The sequence below is a fragment of the Quercus lobata genome, chromosome 2 (assembly GCF_001633185.2).
Source record: "Quercus lobata isolate SW786 chromosome 2, ValleyOak3.0 Primary Assembly, whole genome shotgun sequence".
NCBI lineage: Eukaryota > Viridiplantae > Streptophyta > Magnoliopsida > Fagales > Fagaceae > Quercus > Quercus lobata.
Window position 1 is genome coordinate 90,155,832 of NC_044905.1, and position 24,378 is coordinate 90,180,209.

At 37.2% G+C, this 24,378-nt stretch overlaps 1 protein-coding gene across 4 annotated transcripts; it reads left to right on the forward strand.

Moving 5' to 3' along the window:
* The first annotated feature begins 14,917 nt into the window (after positions 1-14,917).
* On the forward strand, positions 14,918-23,771 carry LOC115977119 (calmodulin-binding receptor-like cytoplasmic kinase 3). 4 transcript variants are annotated; one of them, XM_031098791.1, is made up of 8 exons: positions 14,918-16,267; positions 16,403-16,615; positions 16,886-17,154; positions 18,021-18,186; positions 18,270-18,359; positions 20,121-20,419; positions 23,155-23,295; positions 23,414-23,771. In XM_031098791.1, exons 1-8 carry the CDS (start codon positions 15,982-15,984, stop codon positions 23,483-23,485), a joined length of 1,536 nt encoding a protein of 511 aa, XP_030954651.1. In that variant the 5' UTR covers positions 14,918-15,981; the 3' UTR covers positions 23,486-23,771. The 4 variants fall into 4 exon arrangements, with proteins under 4 accessions (XP_030954651.1, XP_030954652.1, XP_030954650.1 ...); XM_031098790.1 differs by having other exon boundaries at positions 14,945-16,267; positions 23,155-23,394; positions 23,513-23,719; XM_031098792.1 differs by having other exon boundaries at positions 14,944-16,267; positions 16,889-17,154; positions 23,155-23,719.
* Positions 23,772-24,378: the final 607 nt, after the last annotated feature.

Sequence of the window (24,378 nt, forward strand, 5' to 3'; positions counted from 1 at the left end):
ACTAGTACTTCAATTAATCATGTGTTCCCTCAAATCAAGCAAAAGGCAATGGGGTACGTTTTTTAATCTAGGAGAGCAATAAGATACATAATGAAATAAATTCCCCTCTCTCTCTCTCTCTCTCTCTCTCTCTCTCTCTCTTGCTTTTACCTTCTTCTCTTATGTTTTAACAAGAGATAGTAATGATATTTGTAATTGTATCTCACGAGATTTTCATCTACGAAGACAGGTAATTCTCTAAGTGTCCACTACCACAATGCTTACACAAATACATAAATAAATGTCAAAATCGGCATTGACACGCTAATTGACTAAACCCAACCGATCGATACATGTCAAGTGCCTAATGGGTCACGTTAGACTTAGACTCCATGGCACTAACCACTACTACATTATTATATTTGAGGGAGTCTTGTTTAATGCAGAGGTATCTTTGTAATGACGAATGATGATATCGAGAGAGAGAGAGAGAGAGAGAGGTTTATATATATAAAAAAAAAAAATTATTCCCACAAACAAATATGATATTATTTTTTATTGATATAAATTATATAATAGAAAAATGTGAGTTCCAAAATTTTATTATGAAGAAATGGAGAGAGGAATCAGTAACGCAACAGGTCTGGGGACAATGAAGTGATTTGATGAGGATCCCACAAGGAAAAAAAGGAAATGACAAGTGACAACATAGACATAAATTGATTAATTACTGAAATTTTAAAAGACAAAACTAAAGAGTTAAGCCACTTGGATTTGGCTATATTCACCTAAATGCCCAACTCCAATGCTTATAATTATTTGCTAATAGTATACTCTATATATATGTGGGGATCATTCGGTCGATAGGCCCATAGGATTCAGAATTGGTTGAGGATTGTTGGGCCAGTGGCCCATCCGAGGTCGTGCACCCGTCCGAGGACGCCATCCTCCTCGGCAGTATGCGTCCGAGGACGATCGTTTCCGAAGACGATCAGGACGTGGTATCACCACGATCAGACCTCAGAAGTAGGTCATCTCAAGGGGTAGAGTAGCCGACTAAAGATGAAAGAGATAAGGCCAACAAATATCTAAAACTATAGCTGCCTCCGCATTAATGACCTCTCAACCAACTCTCTGGCCGCATTAATGTGGAGGTGATACCTGAGCAGCAGGAAAGCAGCCTTACAGCTGCCCATAGGAAGTTCCAGGAGGCGCCAGATGGGACAGAAAGAAATCCCCTGGGCACAATCTACACGTGTTCGGTGAAGATGGATCGCGCAGGGGAGTATATAAACTAAAAGAGGAACATGGAGAAGGGGATCGAGAAAAAAAGGAGAACACACATAAAACTGAAGAGAAAAAAGGAAGAAGAGAAGGGGAGAGAGTAACACTAGGGATTTAAGAAAAGACGTTGATTATACCAACAAAAGAGAAGGAAAACATGGTATGGGCTTGAAAGAAAATTTTGGAGGTAGATACCACCGTTAATCTAGCTCTTTACACCCACGCTCTACAAATCATATTGTCTGGGCCTTTTACGTACGAACCCAATACTGTTTAGGTTCGTCACCAAATCGTGCCCTTACAATATATATTCCGGTATTCATGCATTTTTTTTTATTTTTAATTTCTTCTTTTGTTAAAGTTTGACGCCTTATTAGGCCTGACCGACACAGACAAGGTTAAAGAAAAATTAACAAGATACAAGACTCCAAAAAATCATGTGAAAGATGCAGGAGTGCATAATGGGTGCCATAGTCATACAAAATTTATTCCTAAACTAGAATTGCCAATAGCTAACTAAGGAGATCCTACCTCTTATCTCAATTTGGCTTCTAGAGTTAGGTCCAAAGACCAATAGCTCCAAGCAAATATTGTACAAAGTGCATGTTATCATATGACTTGTTAGAAACTCATTGATGCCAAGAATTAGGTCTAACCTGACTTCATTATTTAATTCTTGGTCATTCTGCCTGGATGATGATGATAATTATTATTATTATTTTTTAAATCTTTTTGAATTCCATTGTGTAATTTTTTTTATTCAAAAGTAAATAAAAACCGTTTGAATGTAAAATGAGTTTTGAAAGTTTCAATAGTTTTAATTATGAATAAAACGCAGGGTATGGAGTTATATGTATTTCAATTTTTTTTTTTAAATACTAGTATTTTATACTACATCTTTTAATTATATTCTATTCCAATTTATCTTTTAACTAGTGTGTGGGATGGTGTTGATCGGTTAGCTAATCCACCATCATCGTATGGCATCCCAGAATAATAAGAAAGGAAGAATGTCAGAGAGATAAAAGTTATGTATAAAGGAATAAACATGTAGCCATTAGTTATCATTTACGCATCCAAGATAGTGGGCCAAAGGTCAGCATGTCAAAGCAGCACCACCACATGTACACAAGCACGCATGCGTGGGAGCACCAAATGCATTCTATCCTATTTCGTTAAAACTCTATACCGTCCTTTTCAAATGGGAATACAACACCTTACCCAATGAGAAAGTGACACATGCTTACCTCCATCACTATTAAAGAATGAATGACTCGAGGAAGAAAGGGGAATTAATGAGCCATCTCTCTCTTGCTACGGTGGAAGCCTCTCCCACCTTTTTCTTCTGTCTTTTCTCCATTATTATTTCTCCTCTCCCCTCTTTCTCCATTACAATATTTCATTGTAACCATTTAACAAAATAATAGTGGAATATTCGACTAGTTTTCTTCCTCCAAACATGGAGGCTTTCCATGTAAAAGAAAATTGTATTTCATTTTCCATTACATTTCATTTTCTGCAACTTTATTTTCTCTCAAGAACCAAGTTCAATTGATTTGTAAAATGTAAATATCGTGACAGAAATCTATTGCCTTCCCAAATTGAAACTATCACGTAGAACTAGTATTTTCCAAAATATTTTTTTGTCTTTCATTTGTGTTTATGGTAAAATCTGTAGTATAACTATAAACTTAACAATAACCTGGTTCTGAAAATAGCGAAAAGTGAAACCCCAGAAAATCCAATCCCCATACGCACACAAAAGCAAGTGACGGAATTAAATGTGGTTATTTTCATTTTCACAATGAAATAAAAGTGGGTATTTTCAAATGACAAAATGAATTAAATTCCTGAGAAAATTAAGCAAGTAAACTCTTTAGAATTATATTCCTCAACAAAATCAGTTGCTTCTTCAAAAGTGTGAAGAACCATTCAAAATGTGGTTTGGTGAATGGGAAATCATTTTCTGAAGGGAAAATATATTTATTCATTTATAGAGGTTAACTTCAAGTTATATCTAATATAATTATTTGTTAATATAAACCATCCAATAACTTATTATTGGCTTAATGTTTTAGAACATTCATTTTTGAATTATAAGTTCTCGTTATTATTATCTAATTCCGAGGAGCATTACATTCTCACCATTCTCCCTCCCTCCTCCTTTTTTTCCCTCCTCCCCACCTTCCTCGCTCTCTTTCCTTTTTATACTAGTATTTACCTCCCGTTCTTCATCTACGTGTCAGTTTTTCCTAGTTTGGGGTATTTACTCGTCCTATCAATCCATACGTCAGAGTGGTTGGGAAAAGCTGGATAGCATGGTATGGAGTATGGGCTCGTCAGGCGCTGGGTCCACATTATGGTGTTGGCAGCTTTCTCGTTTGTACTGCTCTTGTACTGAGTTTGTCCTTTTCTTCAGGCGGTTTGTGAGGTGTTGAGCGTGAGATCGTCCTCGGCCACGTTCTTGGGCCTTCAAGGAGTTGCATTGTGCGTCCTCGGCGGTTGGGCTTTATCGGACAGGGCTTTGAGCCCTTAACACAAAGTGGGCTGGGACCTCAGATTTCGAGCCCCACAATAGCCCCTCAAAATCCTGCTGCCTGACTTTATTGTTGGGGAGTAGGGTTTTGGTAACATCAGGCCTAAATCATGACTTGCCCAGCTCCTCATTTCATCAACATCGAGGTTGCTGTACTGGCCTGGGGAGCGCGCTAAGGCGTGAGACATCCTTCTAGATTTTCCAGGCGGCATCTTGGACGTTTCAGTGTTCAAGGCCCGCCATTAATGCGCCTCCTTCTTGAGGTTATTCAAATCTTTGTAGTTGTATATGGTGTCGGAAATTGTGCCAGGACTATCTCGTCTGTAGCAATTATTGGAAACTTGAGTGGATTGAATGCCACCGGTCTGCTCCCTATTTAAATAGGGTAAGGGATTATTCGTTGTGCATATAAACCCTTCTGCTTCCTTTAGAATCTTAACCCTTTATCCATAGCCAGTTCCCACATCCAGTGCCACTTTCCCATAGTACAGTATGTCTGAGGCTTGGGTGGAGGTGGAGGAACTTCACCCGCCACAGAGGCACCGGACCCTTCCAAGACTTAAGGTGGTGTGATCTGGGCAGGGATGGCACAGATTTAAGGTATCCTCCTGCTTGGTGGGAACGGTACCCCCACCTCTTTCAGTCAAAATCCGAAACAGGCTCTGGTCATACCAGATTTTTGGTGTGTCAGAAGAAAGGTTTTCCGCCATCAGCGCCGTCTGCTATACCGCAGGCGTGGTTCCGTGGAGGCCCATCAACTTCCGGCTACCTGCACCTTTTCTTCAACGGTGCTGGGCTCAAGTTGGGTTCCCTGCACCTTTTCTTCAGCTGCGCTAGCCCGAAGTCGGGCTCCCGGCGCCTTTTCTTCAACGGTGCAGGCCCCGATTTGGGCTTTTTGGCTGCCTGAGTTATAGGCATGTAAAAGTATTGAGGAATGACTTCCTTAGACGAAATTTTGAAGCGGTAGCATGTCTCTTCCCTGCACTTCCTCTTCGGCTTTTTCTTTATTCCCTTGTATCTTTTCCTTTCGCTTTTTGTAGTTAGCCTCAGTGTGAGCTTATTTAAGCTCTTTCGTTGTACACTGTACTGTTTCTTTGTCTTAATAAAAGATGAATTTATTTACTTGTTTTAAACATTTTTCCTTTCTGCAACAACTATTTTGTGAATGGGTGTGCTCCATGTGTGTTTTTATTCAATGATACTTAGAGCAGGAAACCTTGAAACATAATCCGACTAATTCTAATTTACCGACATTACCAGGCATAATAATGATAATTCCCAGTAAATTAAACTCATGAAACTAATCGAGATAACAGCTGAATACTCCGTAATGCGTGCGAGGAAACCGTCCGAGAACGATAAACTCTCAATGATTCATCCGAGGGGGTAGCCGAGCAGTGAGGGATTCTAACTGCGTTTAGATATCGTAGGGCACTATATTGCAGTTGCACCAATTCCCCTGGTACCGAGAATTCGAGGGTAGGCTGGGGAATTCACGCAGCTTTGGGATTAACCCAACTGTTAATGGGGAATTCTCCTCAGATAGATTCTAAGGTTCATGTTAAGTAGTTGGTTTCCCCATAGGCTTGAGTCCGAGGACCATGCAAGACCTCGGTTCTGTCCAAAACTTGTAACTTTTCTTCTAAATAGTTGGTTTCCCCATAGGCTTGAGTCCGAGGACCATGCAAGGTCTTGATTCTGTCCAAAACTTGTAGTTTTTTTTTTCTGTGTACTTGGTTTCCCCACAGGCTTGAGTCCGAGGACCATGCAAGGCCTTGGTTTTGTTCAAAACTTGTAGTTTTTCCCATGTACTTGGTTTCCCCACAGGCTTGAGTCCGAGGACCATGCAAGGCCTTGGTTCTGTCCAAAACTTGTAGTTTTTTCCGTGTACTTGGTTTCCCCACAGGCTTGAGTCCGAGGACCATGCAAGACCTTGGTTCTGTCCAAAACTTGTAGTTTTTTCTGTGTACTTGGTTTCCCCACAGGCTTGAGTCCGAGGACCATGCAAGGCCTTAGTTCTGTCCAAAACTTGTAGTTTTTTTTTCTGTGTACTTGGTTTCCCCACAGGCTTGAGTCCGAGGACCATGCAGGCCTTGGCTCTGTCCAAAACTTGTAGTTTTTTCCGTGTAGTTGGTTTCCCCACAGGCTTGAGTCCGAGGACCATGCAAGGCCTTGGTTCTGTTCAAAACTTGTAATTTTTTCTGTGTACTTGGTTTCCCCACAGGCTTGTCCGAGGACCATGCAAGGCCTTGGTTCTGTCCAAAACTTGTAGTTTTTTTTTTGTGTACTTGGTTTCCCCATAGGCTTGAGTCCGAGGACCATGCAAGGCCTTGGTTCTGTCCAAAACTTGTAGTTTTTTCTGTGTACTTGGTTTCCCCACAGGCTTGAGTCCGAGGACCATGCAAGGCCTTGGTTCTGTCCAAAACTTGTAGTTTTTTCTTTGTATTTATTTATTTTTCGAAGGTTAGCCCCTAGACCAGGGCGGGGAGAGTTAGCTTGAGGCTGGAAGCCCCTAAGGCTGCCTGTGCCATTGGCACTGCAAGGCATAGCCCCTAGCTGAAGTCTATGTCGAAGCAACAACTGCATGTCGCTGGAGATGGAGGAAACTTCGCGAACTTCTGCCTGATAGAAGCTTGACTCCACCGCCATTTGCGTCGACGCGCAAGCCTTCCCACAGATGGCGCCAATTGTAGAGACACGATTTTTAACGACCCAAGAATGATGTTGGGCTCGTATGAAAAGGGCCCGAACAATACGATTTGTAGAGAGTGGGTTTGGAAAGGCATGCCCTTGGGCACTGGGCAGGGGTCTGGTCTTGGTTTCATGAGAACTCATACAAAGGTAGGCTTGGACTGTATAGCTGAGCCTTACATTGATGTGGTTCAGAAGGTTTGGCTCCTCGGAATTAGTCCGAGGAGCATTACATTCTCACCATTCTCCCTCCCTCCTCCTTTTTTTTCCTCCTCTCCACCTTCCTCGCTCTCTTTCCCTTTTATACTAGTATTTACCTCCCGTTCTTCATCTACGTGTCAGTTTTTCCTGATTTGGGGTATTTACTTGTCCTATCAATCCATACGTCAGAGTGGTTGGGAAAAACTGGATAGCATGGTATGGAGTATGGGCTCGTCAGGTGCTGGGCTCCACATTATGGTGTTGGCACCTTTCTCGTTTGTACTGCTCTTGTACTGAGTTTGTCCTTTTCTTCAGGCGCTTTGTGAGGTGTTGAGCGTGAGATCGTCCTCGGCCACGTTCTTAGGCCTTCAGGGAGTTGCATTGCGCGTCCTCGGCGGTTGGGCGTTATCGGACAGGGCTTTGGGCCCTTAACACAAAGTGGGCTGGGACCTCAGATTTCGGGCCCCACAATATATATATATATATATATTTTTTTTTTTTCAAGGCATTTTTCAAGGCAGTAGATAGTAGATACATCTCTATCTCCATTAATTATAATATTTCCTAGATAGATGTTTTGGAAGATAAGTTGTAATCTTAAGAACATTTTTATCAAAGATGCTAAATGCTTTGATATGCTATTTTTATAGCTCCAAGCACAAAAAACATGCTCCATCAAAGAAGCTAAATGATAAATTTTTTGACACCTAGTTATAGTGCATTGCTATCTCTAGCAACACACGGTAGCTGAGTGTCAAACCCAAATATTATATTTTAATCTCCACATGTGCCCTCTCTCTTTCTCACTTGCAAGCTCTTCTCCTCTGTTGGTTCTCCCTTAACCCAAACTCTTCTCTTCTCTCTATGGCCGAACCCAAAAACCCAAGCTTGTGTTTGTGTTCAAATCGAATTGAGTTGGCGTTCTTGAGGCGTCATTCTTGAGTCAGCATGGTCGGTGTTCTTGGCTGGGGTTGAGACTGGAGAGGCTGGGCTGCTAGGATGGTGGTCATTCGGATAGGTTGGGGTGGGTTTTAGCTGCAGTTTTGTGTTGGGTTCAGATCGAGGTGAGTTTGATTTGATTTTGGGTCTTGATTTGATTTGGTTTGGTTTTGGGATTGGGTTTTGATTTGGTGGGTTCAGCGAGAAGGGTCGACCATGATGTCTGAAGATTTGACGCCTTTCACAAGGTTGGGATTCGGGCTTCACAAGGTTGGGATTCGGGCTTGCTTTGACATTGAGGAGAGAGAGGATACGACAGTTGACAGTGCCGTTAGATCGGCGGAAAGCGTCGATGACAGCGGAAAGGGCGGAGACGGAGATTCGGGTCTTCCATGGGAGGACCAAGGAATAAGAATCTGATGGTTTGTTTTCATGTGTGTGGGGGCGTGCTACAAAGTTGAAGAAGGGATGGACTTGTTGGTAGTGGTGCCTTTGGGTGTTAGCAGTGGTGGTGGTGGTTGTGGCTGTGGGCGGTGGTGGCAGTGGGTATTGACAATGGCAGTGGGTTTGTTGGTAGTGAAAGAGATGAGAATGAGAATAATATATATATATATATATATATATTAATGAATTAGTAAAAAATATAAAATCTTTGATGTTGGGGGTATTGGAAAGTGAATTGTTAAAATTGATAAAGTAGGTTTTTGAGATGCTAAATGCTAAATTTTTTGAAATCTTTGATGAGAATGTTATAAGTATCCAATATTTTTTCTCAGCAAAAAAGAAGTATCCAATATTTTCCTTCTTTTATTGCCATGATTAACTTCTCAAGCTTTACTTACCTAGCCTTGCCTTGCAAAGTTTTGCCATACAACTTTTTGTATGTCGTTCAAATATATGGTCTCCACTGGTTTTATGTACAAACAAAATTGGGCTCAAATTTGGCTACAATATTTTAAGATTTTGGCAAGATTAAGGAAAAAAAGATTGAATAAATGGAGTTATATATATATATATATTTTTTAAAGAATGGGATTTTCCGATTTTATTTATCGGGAAAGATATATATATTTTTTATAAGAAACTTGAACTTCATTAAAAATAACTAAAAGAAATTACATCATTTGAAAGAGTATGTTCTAAGAAATAAGGGCTCTCTTCATCTGAATAAAAAAGAAAAAAAAAGAAAAAAAAAAGGGCTCTCTTCAATCCAAGTAACTTAATGCTCAATACCTTGAACGTGTTTTGCTAACAAAAGTGCTGCATGATTTCCATTCTTACGAATATGTGATACCTCAATTTCGAAAACCATGTCAAAAAAAGATAATACCATAAATCACTGCAGCTATTGACAAAACAATATGCATAGTCAAAACTAACAAAGACCTAAAAAAACTTTTTTTTTATAGTAAACAATAATACTTATTAGAACACACACGAAAATAGTAATATTAGTATTTTAAACCGAGTTTATAATACATTACATAATCAGAGTACAACTACAAAATAGTCTAACTTTTGTAGTTATAGACTGGAATTATAAACAGTGGATCCTAAATATACACAACCAATATAGGATAAACATTCCATATTTTTTTTTTAGTAAACAGTAATACTTATTAGAATACACACAAAAATAGTAGTATTTGTGTTTTAAACCGGTTTTATAATAAATTATATAATTAGAATATAACTATAAAAGAATCTAACTTTTATAGTCGTAGCTTAAAGTTATAAACAAACTATTTAAAAAAAAAAAAAAAAATTAGTATATGCAAGACGAGCTTCTCTTATTACAAACAAAATAATATACGTGTGATTGATGTGATGTTAACAACGTAATAAATAATTTCTTTATTATCATTATTTTTAATTCAAAGGAGCACCTTTAACATCACTCATTTAGTAAATCCACAATGATAACAATAAAGAACTACTTTATCCACTTGGTGCAGAATATATTTGTCTTTTCATATGGTAGATCTTTATCTTGAAATTGCCTGTTTAATATAAAGACTTTGAGGTTCATAAATCAGAATTCTAAATTGGCTTCTTCTATCTCCCAAAATTTAGCCACATATTAGGTCGGTCGAGGCAATTGGATTTGGATAAAGTGTTAGAATGAAAAACCATGTGGTCCTTACAATCACGTGAAAACCCATCACCACTCACACAAGTTAGCAACAAGCCAGATGAATCCAGGCCCTATCTTTTTCTAAGCAAAAAAAAAAAAAAAGTAGATAATAGTGGAATTGACAAAATTGATAACATTAGAATATGAAAAGTTTGAACTTTTTTAGTACATTGGTTGTACAGTGAATTTTGAGTGGCTATAATAATTTGGGAAAAGCTTAGGTTCAGTGTGTTGTGTGCACCGAACTCAATGGGACGTTGTCATGTGAAAATTTTTGGACAAATAGCAGCATCTTATCAAGTCCAATATACAAGGTATTAACAATTTTTAGACAAATGATAGCATCTTATCGGATCCAATACATAAAACACTGTCGAACCCAATAATTATGTGAATCAGTGATTTTACAAATCCGCAAGAAACATTAAAAAAAGAGTTTAGCCCACATTTGATCCCCCAAAAAAAAAAAAAAAAGGTTTAGCCCACATTTGTTTAGTACTTTTAAATGGAAGAAATTTCCTTTAAAAAAAACAAAAAAAGAGTTGGGGCAAAGCCAACCCAGAACAGGCCCAGCTAGTGTTAACTTTAGCCCACAATTGATCCAAATCTACCCACAAGAGCAAGACTAAAATGGGCTGTGGCACATAAAAGTCTAGAATTAGGCTTCAAAGAAGGGACACATCAGAGTTGGACCCACCAGTGGGCCTTGTTCCTTGACCCATATATATGTATCGTGTAAATCTTGCGTGTTCCAACTTCAAACACGCTCATAACAACTTCCAACACGTTATGCTGTCCCTTAATCCACATTTCACACCATAGACCATTCTGAATTCACAAGTCTTCCCACCATCTTTTTTAACTTCGAATCATAAATAAAATGACAATTAGGTGTGTGGATCCATGCCTTGTTTTTTGCTACCTAATACAAGCCTAGTGGTACCACTAAGAGCAAAGAATTAATATTATTTGGTGTGAAAACATGCCTCGTGGAATCACTACTTACTAGTTACTAGTAAAGAATTAAGATAAAAGTCAACATCAGCTTTTCCAATCAATTGGTCTTCCATTTTATGTTGTTTCTAATCAAACCAATTGTTCTTTTTAATTCAAATGTCTTTTCACGAGAGTTGGAAATTAAGCTAATAGTTTATGGAAATAAATTGTTTTCCTTTTTCAAATATTAAAGATGATGACTTTTGTTTTGTATATCTATGATGGATCAAATCTTAGAAGTTTGGGTTTAAAAGGAAATTTAATGTATGTTATAAGTAATCGTAGATTGCAAAAACAAAAAACCATTTATTCTCATAACTTCATTTAACAAAAAACCATTTAGTCTCATAACTTCATTTCCAAACTAAAATGTGTCACATTTTTATTACATTCCTTTGGAACAAATTATGTTATGAAAATAACGCTAAATTTCAGTAATTTGATAGTTACAATGGAAATGTGAGATTTAAGTTCTGGATGTCTCTGTTAGAAATATAAAAAAATACCAATTAATTAAGCTATAAGGCTCTTAACACTTGAATTTCATTTTATCATACAGAATTGTAAAAGTATCTCGACTTACATTAATTCTTACCAATAGCATGTTGTTTTGGTGGCACATTTATTGCTCCTATGATAGGACAAAGTCCTTCACCTTATTGCAGGGAGAGGAAAAAAAAAAACTGAAATGTAAATTGCATCCTTGAAATTTGTGGTAATTTGATTTTGATTCTTGAAATTAAAATTATTGATTTTAGTATCTAAAGTTTGAGATCATTTGCAATGTCGTCATTTTGTCTATTAGTGTGCCAACAAAGTCTAAAATTATGACACATGGTCCAATTAAGATTATCAATTCATTTAAAAAATACACATAAGTAAATATAACAATTCTCTTACTCAAAAAACAAAGAAAAAAACTCTCTCTCTCGCTCTCTCTCTCTCTCTCCATTCTTTTCCTTCTTTCTTTTTACACTTGCTAATTATCAGATGGTAAAGACATTCATTTTCGCGTAGACTCTCAATCCAAGCATTAGTTTTTCTCACTCACTATCATTGTTATGTCTCTAAGTTCTCTATCCTATCCTATATCTTCCACATATAGGATAGTTCTTTCCATGGCTTCTTTGCCATACTAACCCAAGATCAACAAAACCCCTCCCTTCCCTCTCACTTTAGGGTGGAGTGATTGGACATAATTAGCAAATTAAGAGTGGTCCTTAGTTCCATTTGTGAATGACCAAGGTGGTTTGAAATTTGGATGTGGCGATCTCAAATGGGTCTTAAGGTGGTGCTATGGTAGCATGGGGTTGCAATCTAGGCTTAGTTGAGTTTGGTACTTGGGTTTAAAGGTATGGATTGGGCTGCGAGTGACCTATGTTATTGCAGGCTATTGGTATGTCTGGGTTAGGCATGCTGTGTGATTGGCTAATCTTAGGTGCAACTCGATGAAAATCCATCCTACACATGAATTTAAGAGTATACCACTAACTAGAGGCTAAGGTAAAGAAGGGAGTCGCCACCCGGTTTAGGTTTGAGAACAAATTTTTGGACCCTTGTAAAAGGTCTAACATAATCAAATATGAGTTCAAAGTTAGGATACGAGCTTGGAAGGTATTAGGCATCCAAACCCACTTGGTCGAGTTGACTAGCTTCCACTAATACACCTATCCATATCTTCGTAATGACTCCCCTAAGAAGGACATTGTTCTAATCAGGCAATACAAATTTGAAATAGATTATTCAAATTGCATAAATTGAACATATGTATACATACCAAAGGATGGGAAGCTTGATTAAGATACCACCAATGTGTTTAAGTAAACATGTAGGAAATAACTATCAGTGGCAATTACCTAGATACGCATAATAATACACAATTACATGATGTTGACACCACCAATGCCTAACACTCAGTCTTGATTCGTGCACAACAATTGGAGGGCTTGGCTCATGTCTACCACCTTTTAACATCTTTAAACATGTAAGAAATAGCTATTAGTGATGATTACTTAGATATACATAATAATACACAGTTACATGTTGTTGACATCACCAACACCTAACGCTCAGTCTTGGTCCATACACACCAATTGGAGGGCTTGGCAGGTGTCTACCACCTTTTAGACTTGGCTGCACATCCCCCACAACATCACCACCCATATGCAGCCCAACCATTCTTTGCCAAGCAAGTCATAACTCGAACTCATTTTTTCACATAAATTAGCATGCTGCCTTCTTAAGTAGCCTAGCCTTGCCTTGCACACAATCAACCCAACCACTGCTCATCAACATGCCCATGGAGAAGCCCATGCAAGGTAGCCACATCACATACACTACACATGATATTCACAACAAACAAAACCTACAACTTCAACCAACTCTTGCAAGCATGCACCACAAAAGAGCAACATAACCTTCTAATACCCAAAGCACCTTACTCTATGACATGTTCTTGTCGTACTAATAATCATCTCATGAATTAGATATATACATTTTTTTTTCTTCATAATATGTGAACTCCACATGCTTCATACACTATTATAAGATCCATATGATATAAGGGGGAAGGGGGAAATATGTGTATCTAATGCATGAAATACATTCTCCTTTTACATACGGACGTACCTATATGTTTGTGTGACTAGTCCCACCAAATGTGGCCATTCATCTCAACTATCAATGGTCTAATATTCACGTGGTCTTTTTTTTTTTTTTTTTTTTTTTGAAAGGTATTCATTCGTGTGGTCTTTATACTAAAGGAAAAAAAATACTAATTATATAACTTCATCGAAAGGTATTCATTCGTGTGGTCTTTATACTAAAGGAAAAAAAAAAAACTAATTATATAACTTCATCCTTATTCGCATACGACAAGTGACAATCGTTAACGTTTGGCAACAGGGACAGGACCTTTTGGAATGTTGTACAAATCAATGTACTAGCCTCCTTAATTCCATTTTCACAAAGGAAGTCATTTTTCTAGCAAAAAGAAACATTGAAGGTCTTGCTGGTGTCATGATGCAAATATCTGTCTCCTTTTTCTTTTTCATTCTTTTTTTACCCTAAATATCTTGTCCTTTTTTTCTTTTTTTGTGTGGGTTCAATGGTCTTTTTATTTTTTGCTGAATGGGTTCAATAGTCTTTACGCTTTATCACAAAAAGCGGATGGCTGATCAACCATATAAGAGCAAAAGGGTCTGAAATCATGGAGTATGGATAATTAAATAATTTGGTGAGTACTGCACTTCAACAAACGATTAGTATTTAATAAATTAATTAATCTAATTAAGCCTATTTGGTTTCTTCCTTGAACATGTTCAATTATTCAACCACGCGATATCATTTTACACCGTATCAATCAACTTCAGGGGGTATATTATATGGTGTGTATACCATAAAAACTCCTCACTGCACTATCCATTCTCAACAATCCACGTGTCATAAAGATAGTAATACCCATTTGATCCAAAAGCCAAAAAAAAAAAAATAAATAAAAAGCTACAACTAACATAGCCAATATAATCAATAGTTACCAAAACCATCTCCAACCGTCATCCCTAAAAAATTAGAAGTTCAATCCAACAGGAATAACACTACAATTTCAGCCAACTCTACTCTATTCTCTCTCTCTCTCATTTCTCAATCCAAACGGTCCTAAGTCTCACATTTTTGTTATTTAAAGCTCTTTAAATACTTGATTATTTCTTTAAATGTGTGTAGTTTTCTTGTCCCACGTATATAGAAAAATTTCTTAAGGGTAACTCTGAACTATAGGCTAAGAGTTTTAAACTTAACTTTATGAATCTCATTAGGTCTTGAAAATCACTAAATCAATTTTTTATGAATTTTTTGCTATATAAAGTAAGCAGATGTTTTTAAACACCTATCATAAAAACATTAAAAGATGTCAGTTGAGCAATAAATACTGCCATATTTTGCATGAATTTTTACAAATAAGAGTACCAAGAATCCAAAGGTAAGATCATAGATAAATTATAATATACTGTAATGCTAATGTATATGTACCAACGGTCAAGATCTTTATCTCATCAAAAAAAAAAAAAAAAAAGGGTCAAGATCTTTACGTGAAAGAAACTTACGTGCTATGTATCATCATTGCATACATAAGAAATGACCATACTTTAGAAAAGCTCACATGTGAACGGTAAACAAATGACCAAAACGCCTATGGTGATAGTTTCCCAACGGTCAACATTGTCCAACACTACGGTTTGCTTATTATATTTGCGCGTATATACAAAGAGAGAGAAAGAGAGAGAATAGACTTATATAGACGGCCATGGTTTACGTCAGATTCCAACATCTTCCTCCTCGACTTTGGCCGGACTTTTCTTTCTATTTATGATGATTGCTTTTTGATACTGAGAGCAATCGAATCCAATATCCAAACCCCAGTTTGGTCACAGCCTAGCCTAGGCTTCCTTCTTTTCAGGTTTGATTCTCTTACATGTAGCTTAGTAGTATCGTGTGGCTTAAGTCATTGGAAGTCTTTCAAAGGTATCACCAGTTGAACCTTGTACTTTTCAACTTAGTATTGCTATATTTAGGTGTTTTGTGATATGGGTTTGTTTCATTTCCGGTTTTGGTGAGTTGGGGTTTCAGTCAATTTAGTTTGATTTTGAGAAATTTGGCTTCTTTCAGTTCTTGGGGTTGGGATTTGGTGAACTGGGTAGTGAAGGCTTTGATTGAGTGTTGAGGGCTAGTGCCAAAAATTTAGCTTACATTTATAGAGCACTTGGAAAGTAATTGAACTTGAATCTACATGGATAAAGCACTTTGAAGACATTAACTTGTTTGTGAGTTCCTTTTATATCGGTTTCAACTATATTGCTATTTGGTTCTACTCCCTGTGAGGGGTTTTTCTCCTTTGTCAATTTGACGCACTGGGTATTGGAGCATTGTGCTTTTTCTTGAATTAGATTATGTGGTTCTCGCTAATTTGTAAGATGGACTTTCATGATGATAGTCCGAAATATTTGAGCAATTGAATTCTTAAACTCGAAAGATTAGAGTAGAGGGCTTTGCATTTCCAGCCCTCTTCCTATCCGGTTCAACTACAATAAGGCTTTGGTTCATTTGATTTGAAGCATACTGGCTGAGTATTTTAAGGTTCTGTTTGTGCATCTCCTTTTCTGGCTTTGCTTGGTGGTGATTAGCAGAATATAGAGATGCTTGCATTATCATTTAGCTCTCAAACATGGAAATTAAGTTCATTCTTTTGTTGAGAATGGATATCATAGTGTTAAGTCTGTTGCTGTTGGTGCAACTGCCAAGAATCTTTGCCTCTGAATTTGTCCAGTCAAAGGTTTGTGGTACTGATAGTATAACATATTCAAATTCTAATGGTCATGAACTGTTTTACATTAATGGGGATGCGGTCAACGAAGATCTGTTCTGTGAAGCCCTCCAATTTTATCATGCAAGTGGTTGCATATTCGACGGGTACCTTGGAAGTAATCACTGTGAAGTGGACCTTTCATTAGGTATGCGCCAATGTAAAGTGTTTGCTCTACTTTCTGGTTTGTACAAATATTAGTAAAAAGTTTACCTTTATTCAGCGTAGTCAGAATTTATAGTACAAGTCTTAGAATCTTTCTTAAGTGTTACTGCTTTTGTAGATGGTTTGATCTTTAAGGCGGGAAGAAAACTTTTTCAAAGAAATTTAAAAGAGAAGTCGAAATCCCATGACCGGCATCATATGTCAACCCCAAAAGTAGCTGGCATGGCAACAACTGGAGCTTTGGTTTTGTGTTGTGTTTTCCTCTGTGCCTGCTTTCAGAGGAGAAAGAAACCAACTTCCCACGCTGTTCTTTCTAAGGATCCACACTCAAGTGAGTACAATTTTCTATTCTGAATCTTGCCATCTATGACTTTAAAATACTATGAACTGTTATAGCTAAGCTTCCCCAATTCTATGAATTTAATAATATGATGACTAAAAGTGAGTGTTTTACATTTTTACTATTTACAGTGTTTTGCAATTATGGTATTATTCTCCCCAATGTTAAATCTTTTCTGGCTTAATTAGATGAAATTTTCTTGATTTCATTTGTTTTCTTTCTAATGCTATACTTCACAAGTGATTAATTTTGTTCTTGCAGTAGATTCAGCTTCTTCTTGTGATGCGAATCCGGCTCCTGAAAAGATTCCAGCCAGTCCACATCGGATGCCAATACCACCTAGTCCTTCTAGATTCTCAATTTCACCTAAACTCAAAGGAATTGGATCATTACAACTCACTTTGAGCCAGCTTTCGAAAGCAACCAGCAATTTCTCACCATCACTACGAATAGGTGAAGGAGGCTTTGGAACTGTCTACAAGGCACAGCTAGAAAACGGCCACATGGTTGCGATAAAGCGAGCGAAGAAGGTAGTGCTGGTTCCTTAAATGATGCTGAATATACTACTTATGCAATATCATCTCTACCATTTAGTCAGTAGAATTTACGTTGTGGGTAATGGCATTTAATGTGATAGAACATTCAGATCAAGAAACATACAGCCACCTTTTGATTAGAAATGGGTTGCTTTCTGCAAAATATGTTCTTTGGAAATTAAAAAAAAAAGATAAGGAATTCTCACCTAAAAGTAAATGAAGGATAAGCAAAGGAAACATCATCTAGAGGGATCATTTCTGCATTCAGCAACTCTTTTCAACTTGACAGATTAATGGCATTCAATATTATTAGACTAAGATGCAACTTGCTCTCTCAAGCAAATTAGACCATTAAAAGCTAGTTTTTTTGTGTAGATGATTAGTCTTTTACGTAATAAGAAACCAACTGTGTTTCTTGTTTTATTTTCATCAAAGAAGGGGCCAGGTGCAAGTTTTTAGGTATTCTGTTGGGCGGGCTGGAATGGACAAATGGTTCCAACCAGAACACTGGTGCAAGCTTTATGTATAGAAGTAGTGCCTAATGGCCAACAAAAGAGAGTGATGTACTGTTCACATTGGGTCTAATAGGAACAAAACATGATAAACTTGTAGGTTTATGACGTAGTTCAAAGATTTCCAAACTAAAAGAGGCTCTGCTTAAGTGGTGGAAAAATAGGACTTTTATTTTACAATGTTTATATAATTTATAAGTTTTCAAGTCATTTTAAGCTTAAGTTGCCTTTATAATGAAAAAATTCTTAAAAGGAATTTCAGTTATCTTCTCATATCTCTCATTCCATGAAATTTTTCAATTTACAATTCTGACGCATTTTCTTTGTACACATGACATGATTGCATAGGAACTCTTTGAGAATCTGCAGACTGAATTCTCTAGTGAAGTTGAACTTCTGGCCAAAATTGATCACCGGAATCTAGTGAAATTGCTAGGTTATATTGACCAAGGAAATGAACGCCTTATCATCATAGAGTATGTGCCAAATGGTACTTTGAGGGAACATTTAGATGGTAAGCTTACTTAATCACAAGAAAAAAAATCTTAATTCTGATGAGAATAATGGTGCTAACTATGTTGTTGCTATTACTGGCAGGTCAACGTGGAAGAATCCTGGATTTCAATCAGCGACTTGAAATTGCCATTGATGTTGCTCATGGCCTAACTTATCTCCATCTATATGCAGGTGACAAACTTTCCATTCAGTTTGCTTGTTTCATGGATCCTTGTTATTCTGAAGACCAATCCGAGGAACAGTCCTTCATTTATTTATTTGGCTTTGAGGGGCAGGAATCAAATTTGCAATGTTACAACTGAGTTGGGTTGGAATGTTGCAATAGCTTCCTAAATCTTCCTTGCTCCTCCTTCATTTTCTGAACAAATAAGCTAAATTTTACAGAATTCCTTTGGCATAGACTTCAGATACACTTCTCAGTTTAGAGTGATTTTTTTTTTTTTTGATAAGTAATAAGATATATTGATATAAAAAAGGAAACACCCTAGTACACAGGGAGTGTACAAGGGGACAACAAATCAAAAAAAAAAATTGCAAGAATCTAGGAAATCAATAAAAGAAGGGAATGATTGGTTTTGCAAAGCAAACAACCAATCCAACAAAGTTCTAAAAAAGAATAGCTTGAGGTCCGGAATAGATCTCTCAATATCTTCAAAACAACGACTATTTCTCTCCCTCCAAAGACACCACATTAAGCCATGAGGAACGATGGACCATATATAACCATTTCAATGACGACCAAAGCTGCCTCGCCAACACCCTAACAGCCCCAAAACAGTATGTGGCATAACCCAAGATACTCCAAATAAACCCAAAACCATAGTCCATAGATCCATAGCAACGGGATAGTGAAGGAAAAGATGGTCAACCAATTCACCATTACTCTTGCACATGTAGCACCAATCCAAAATCCACACCTTCCTTTTTTGCAAATTATCAATCGTCAGTTTAGAGTGATTTTGATAATTAGGAAGGCTGAAACAGTCTATATCTATCAGTTTGCATGGTTAAGTACTAGACTGACAAGCCATGATTTTCACATAGCGGTGCCCAGTGGTTTCTATAGGTAATGAAGACAGTCATTGGTTCATGTTTGAGATTCTGACCATGGGAAACTTCATGTGACTTAAAAAATGTTCCTTTCTTCTTCTTGCAAACTTGGTCTTTTGTGTGTGTGTGTGTCCTGATAACAGCCTCTCCATAACACATTCTTTTTACCATGAGCCCATTTTTGTGATTTAGAGCTAGTGTAAGTGCATTGACACGAATAAGAAATAAAAACAATCATACAATACAACAATAGTTAATGTGGTTCGGCCAACTCAAAGCCTATGCCATGTGCAACACTAACCAAAATCCATTATCAACAATATGGATTACAACCACTTTCAACCAAACCTTACAAACCACCAAACTCACAATCTTACATACTTGCACAAAACAAACATAAACAAAACCTCTCACAAACATAAACTAACTCAAAAACCTCACACACACATAGGCTCACGCCATCCCAAAGCCCTAATATACCTAATAACTCTCTCACACCTAATTGACAAACACTCAAACTACTCTTCAAAGTGACAAAACTCGATGTTCTTCTAGGATCTTCTCCTCTAACCATGTGGTAGGACCCTTGGGCAAATGCCACCAAACTCATTGTAGCAATTCTATTCCTTGATGGACAAGGAATACCCAATTTATACTTCAATAAAGAACTTTCATTCTTCACCAAGGAAAAACCTTTACTTCCATGCCAAGAAAATCTAAACCAAATCAAATTAGAAATTTGAGACAATATCTAACACCCAAAATATTTGGGATGCCATTTCACATTTTAATGATTTCTTGCCACATAAACTTCTTACAGCATGTGTCATTTCTTTGTTGCAAATCTAATTGATGTCTAAATTTTTGTTCATCTTGCTACAGAGAAGCAAATCATCCATCGAGATGTGAAGTCATCCAACATTCTTCTGACAGAGAGCATGAGAGCCAAGGTGGCCGATTTCGGATTTGCAAGGCTTGGTCCATTAGATACTGATCAAACACACATTTCTACCAAAGTGAAAGGGACAGTGGGTTACCTAGACCCTGAATACATGAAGACCTATCAACTCACCCCCAAGAGTGATGTTTACTCATTTGGGATTTTACTTATAGAGATTCTATCAGGCCGTCGCCCTGTGGAGTTGAAGAGACCTCCTGAACAGCGGGTGACACTTCGATGGGTAAGCTTATTTTCCATTACTTTGATTTTTTTTTTTTTTTTTTGTTGGGGGGGGGGGGGGGGGGGGGGGGGCTAACATTTGAGGTACAAATGCAACAATACACCAATTTGATGGATTATAAGTTTACATCTATCAGAAACCTCCTTTGCTGAGGCCACAATTAGATGAAATGTTTCAAGTTATTCTTGGTAGGCCTGTCACTTGGGCTGAATCATGCTGGGTAAACACCAATTTGCGTCTGATATAGGCTAGGTGCTGATACATGACAAGTTCAAAAGGAATTTGGGAGAGGAAATAGAAAAGGAAAGATATACCTAGGAATCAATACCTAGTTGCTTGGAATTAGCACTAAGCAGGACATGTAGGTTGCCAGGAATGACAAATTATTTACTCCTACAGGAGGAGTCCTCCCCCCTCTCACAAGTGTGGATGCCAATGTGGGACACATGGTGGAACCCACAGTTGTTGTGACTCCTCCCGGAGGAGTGAAAATTTTCATGCCAGGAATTAGTACCTTGCTATTGGAAAATTCCAACATCAAATTCCCTTCATCACATTATGTGTCCCTTACATTTTACTGGAGCCCTTTATAAATAGGTTTCCAAGAAAATTAACAAGTAAAATAATCAAACCATAAACATAATCCCAAATAATGAGGATAAGATTAGGGGAATAAAATCCTCTATCCCATTTTGGATGTTCCCTTTTATTCTCCACTAATCATAACTTGTCTCATATCATTTTTTTTTTCTTTCCTTATAAAGTAGCCAAAGTTTAAAATGAAAAAAAAAATAAAAAAAATAAAAAAAAAATCAAGCACATGATCTGCCCTTCCAATGAATTAAGTGGCACTAAACTCCTCCACCCCTATTAGAAACAGGATGCTCATCCAAAATGACATTAATATGTTTTTTACGTATTGGCAAAAGGTTTGGTGGTGTTGGATGAGTAATAGGGTTTGTAATGGGATCATGGGAAAGCTCATTGAAGTATCAAATGAGATATTTTCTGGACCTTTATAAGCAACTAGATCCTCAATATTAAAGGTGGAGCTACTTTTGTAATCAAATGAAAATCATTAGCATATGCATGTAGTCCTACCCAATTCAACACTTTGTGTGGTTCAACACTACAAGCTTGCAATTGCCTAACGAAGTTGTAGGGAAAATGTTCGGGCCTAATTGGAACCATGACTTAATCTCCTACGGTAAATGCCATGACTTAATCTACTATGGATCATCACTTGCTTGAGGTTGTTTACTAATTTCATGATGCTTATATGTTCTTTGTTATGATCCAAGTGTCCCACGTGGCTTAAGCACAAGCTTAACCATGAGTATATAAACTCTTGGGCTCCCTTCTCTTGCAAGCCATCAAGGGTGAGTTCTACCCATGGGTTTGTATCATTCTTATTGTCCCAAATACTATAACATCTGTTGAAAGTGGGAGAAGATCTAAAGGCTTCCTAGGTTTGATTTCAAGTGGAAATGGAATCGTCACTCATTGCCCTCTTAAACCCTTTCAGGCGTAAAATGCTTGGGCCCTTTTTCACTATCGCCTCTTTTGGTTGTACTATCCTGAATTCAACCTCATCTCACGTTAGATGTATCAAGACTATTCTTAAGAACTTTAGGGAGTTCAACTTGAGGTGGTAAAGTTTGAATGCAACCTAGGTTAAGGTCTCTCCCTTGCACTCTTCATCTTTGTCCCGAATGTCATCAATGTTAGGCATGTAGACTAGTTCTTCCAGATCTTCCTTATCACTCTCTTGCCTATGTCCAACAAGGAAAATGATTAAACCCTAATCCCACATAATCCTCGATCATAATAAAATTACATAAGTGGAAACTCAAATTTAAAATAGCATTAATTTTGGTATTCATAGCAAGTGTTTTGGAATAATTATTTAGTACTTTTGGAGTAATGCTCATTAGTCATTCCACTCAAATAATAGTGAATCCTACTAACTAAATTAATAGATTCTAAAAAAAAAAACTAAATTAATAGTGTGACCCACCATTCTTGTGAGAGGATGGAGCATTGCTCCTAGAGTATTGAATAATTTTTTGATGCTTTGGATGTAACTAAAAGCTGTAAATTAGGCTGTCCATGGATGTGACAAGGTTCCTGACTCCTACCCAGCTAATTCTACTCGTTAAATAGTTTGATTTTTTTATTATTATTTATTATTATCCTATTATAATGTTATTCCACGGTTGATATGTGATTCTCTAGTATGGATAAAAAAACTTTCCTATATACAAGAAGACTATGGTTAATATGTGATTCTCTAGTATAGATATAAGAACTTTCCTATATACAAGAAGACTATTGCAGCCATGTTTGGGTGTGTGTTTTTCCCTTATGATTAGGGAATAATAATTCTATCTTGGTGCAAACCTGAATTGAAAGTCTAAATTGTGTCAATGACATTAGTAATTTCCACCCCGAGTGGGGCAAATTCAGAGACCTCATTTGTAGATCTTTATAGGCTATAGCCAGTGATTATCTAGATGGTGCCACTGCTAAAGAAAGTTAAGAGGGATGCATAATTGCAACAATTATCCAATGGGTTTGTTCATAATTGCAACTCCTAACACCTGCATGGTTGTACAATCAATGAATCAATGCAGTGTATCAAAGTTTTTTTTTTTTTTTTGGGTTTCCTTGTTGCTCATTAAACCCTTCCATCCAGTATATAAGCTCTCAGGTCAAGCAAATTTGATATTGTGCAGGCCTTCAAGAAGTACGATGAAGGAAGTGTGGGGGAATTGGTGGATCCTTTGATGGAGGAAGTAGTGGATGCAGAAGTACTTATGAAAATGTTTTCTTTGGCATTCCTGTGTGCAGCACCTGTTCGAGTTGATCGGCCAGACATGAAATCAGTGGGAGAACAGCTGTGGTCAATAAGGGCAGACTACCTCAAGAGTGCAAAGAAAGGGCCTTGATTGATATCCGATAGTTTTCTTTTATAAATCAAATTGTGTGCCAGACATGAAATCAGTGGGAGAACAGCTGTGGTCAATAAGGGCAGACTACCTCAAGAGTGCAAAGAAAGGGCCTTGATTGATATCCGATAGTTTTCTTTTATAAATCAAATTGTGTTTGATAGTTGTCTTTTATAAATCAAATTGTGTTTTCTTCAGCTGCAGAAGCGAAAATTTCATTTTGACATTGCCTTTTCTTTCACTTGTTTATTTTTCTTCATTCTTGAATGTGTTCAGTTGTGTACTATTTTTCAACTTTATTATTGCAAATGAATGCCTTACTGTGACAAGTATCAACAGGTGGTGAGTGAGACATCTACATCTTGAACTTTGCTATCAAAAGAATCAGTTATTGTTCTCCTGTATTTAAACTTTCTAGGTAAAGCAGCCGCGACACAACACAACATTGAAATACTTTCATGCAGCTTTTTGTTGAGACTTTTAACCATGGTTTTGCTGCATTGTTGATGAAGAATGCTTCCAATGAAAGGGTAAGGATTTGCTGCAAACTAAGTTATAGCAACTCCTGCAAAAATACACGTGTCAATGCCTCATAGAGACACCTGTCCAGACTTATATTTAAATGAGAACTTTCTTATCAAGATTGAATTTTTCACTAAATGGCTATTTGACACGTGTGCATTTTGTAGGAGTTGCTGCAACTTAGTTTGCAGCAAATCCTTGCCCCCTATGAAAATGCAATACCAAACTATTTTTTAATCTCCCATTCTTTCATTCTATGCTCTACTTGAATACAAAATACACAGTTTTACATTCTTCTTTCTTTCTATTCTTCTATTGCTCTATGATTAAAGTTCTTTGGGAAAAAAATTAACCTTTTACAAGATTTTCGTTTCATCTTAGGTTAATATTTTGTTTTAAAATATTGTATATATTAATTGGGTATCAAGGTTCTTCGCTCCAGCATGACATTTGAAACAAAACAGCACCACATTTCTCCGACCTTTAGGT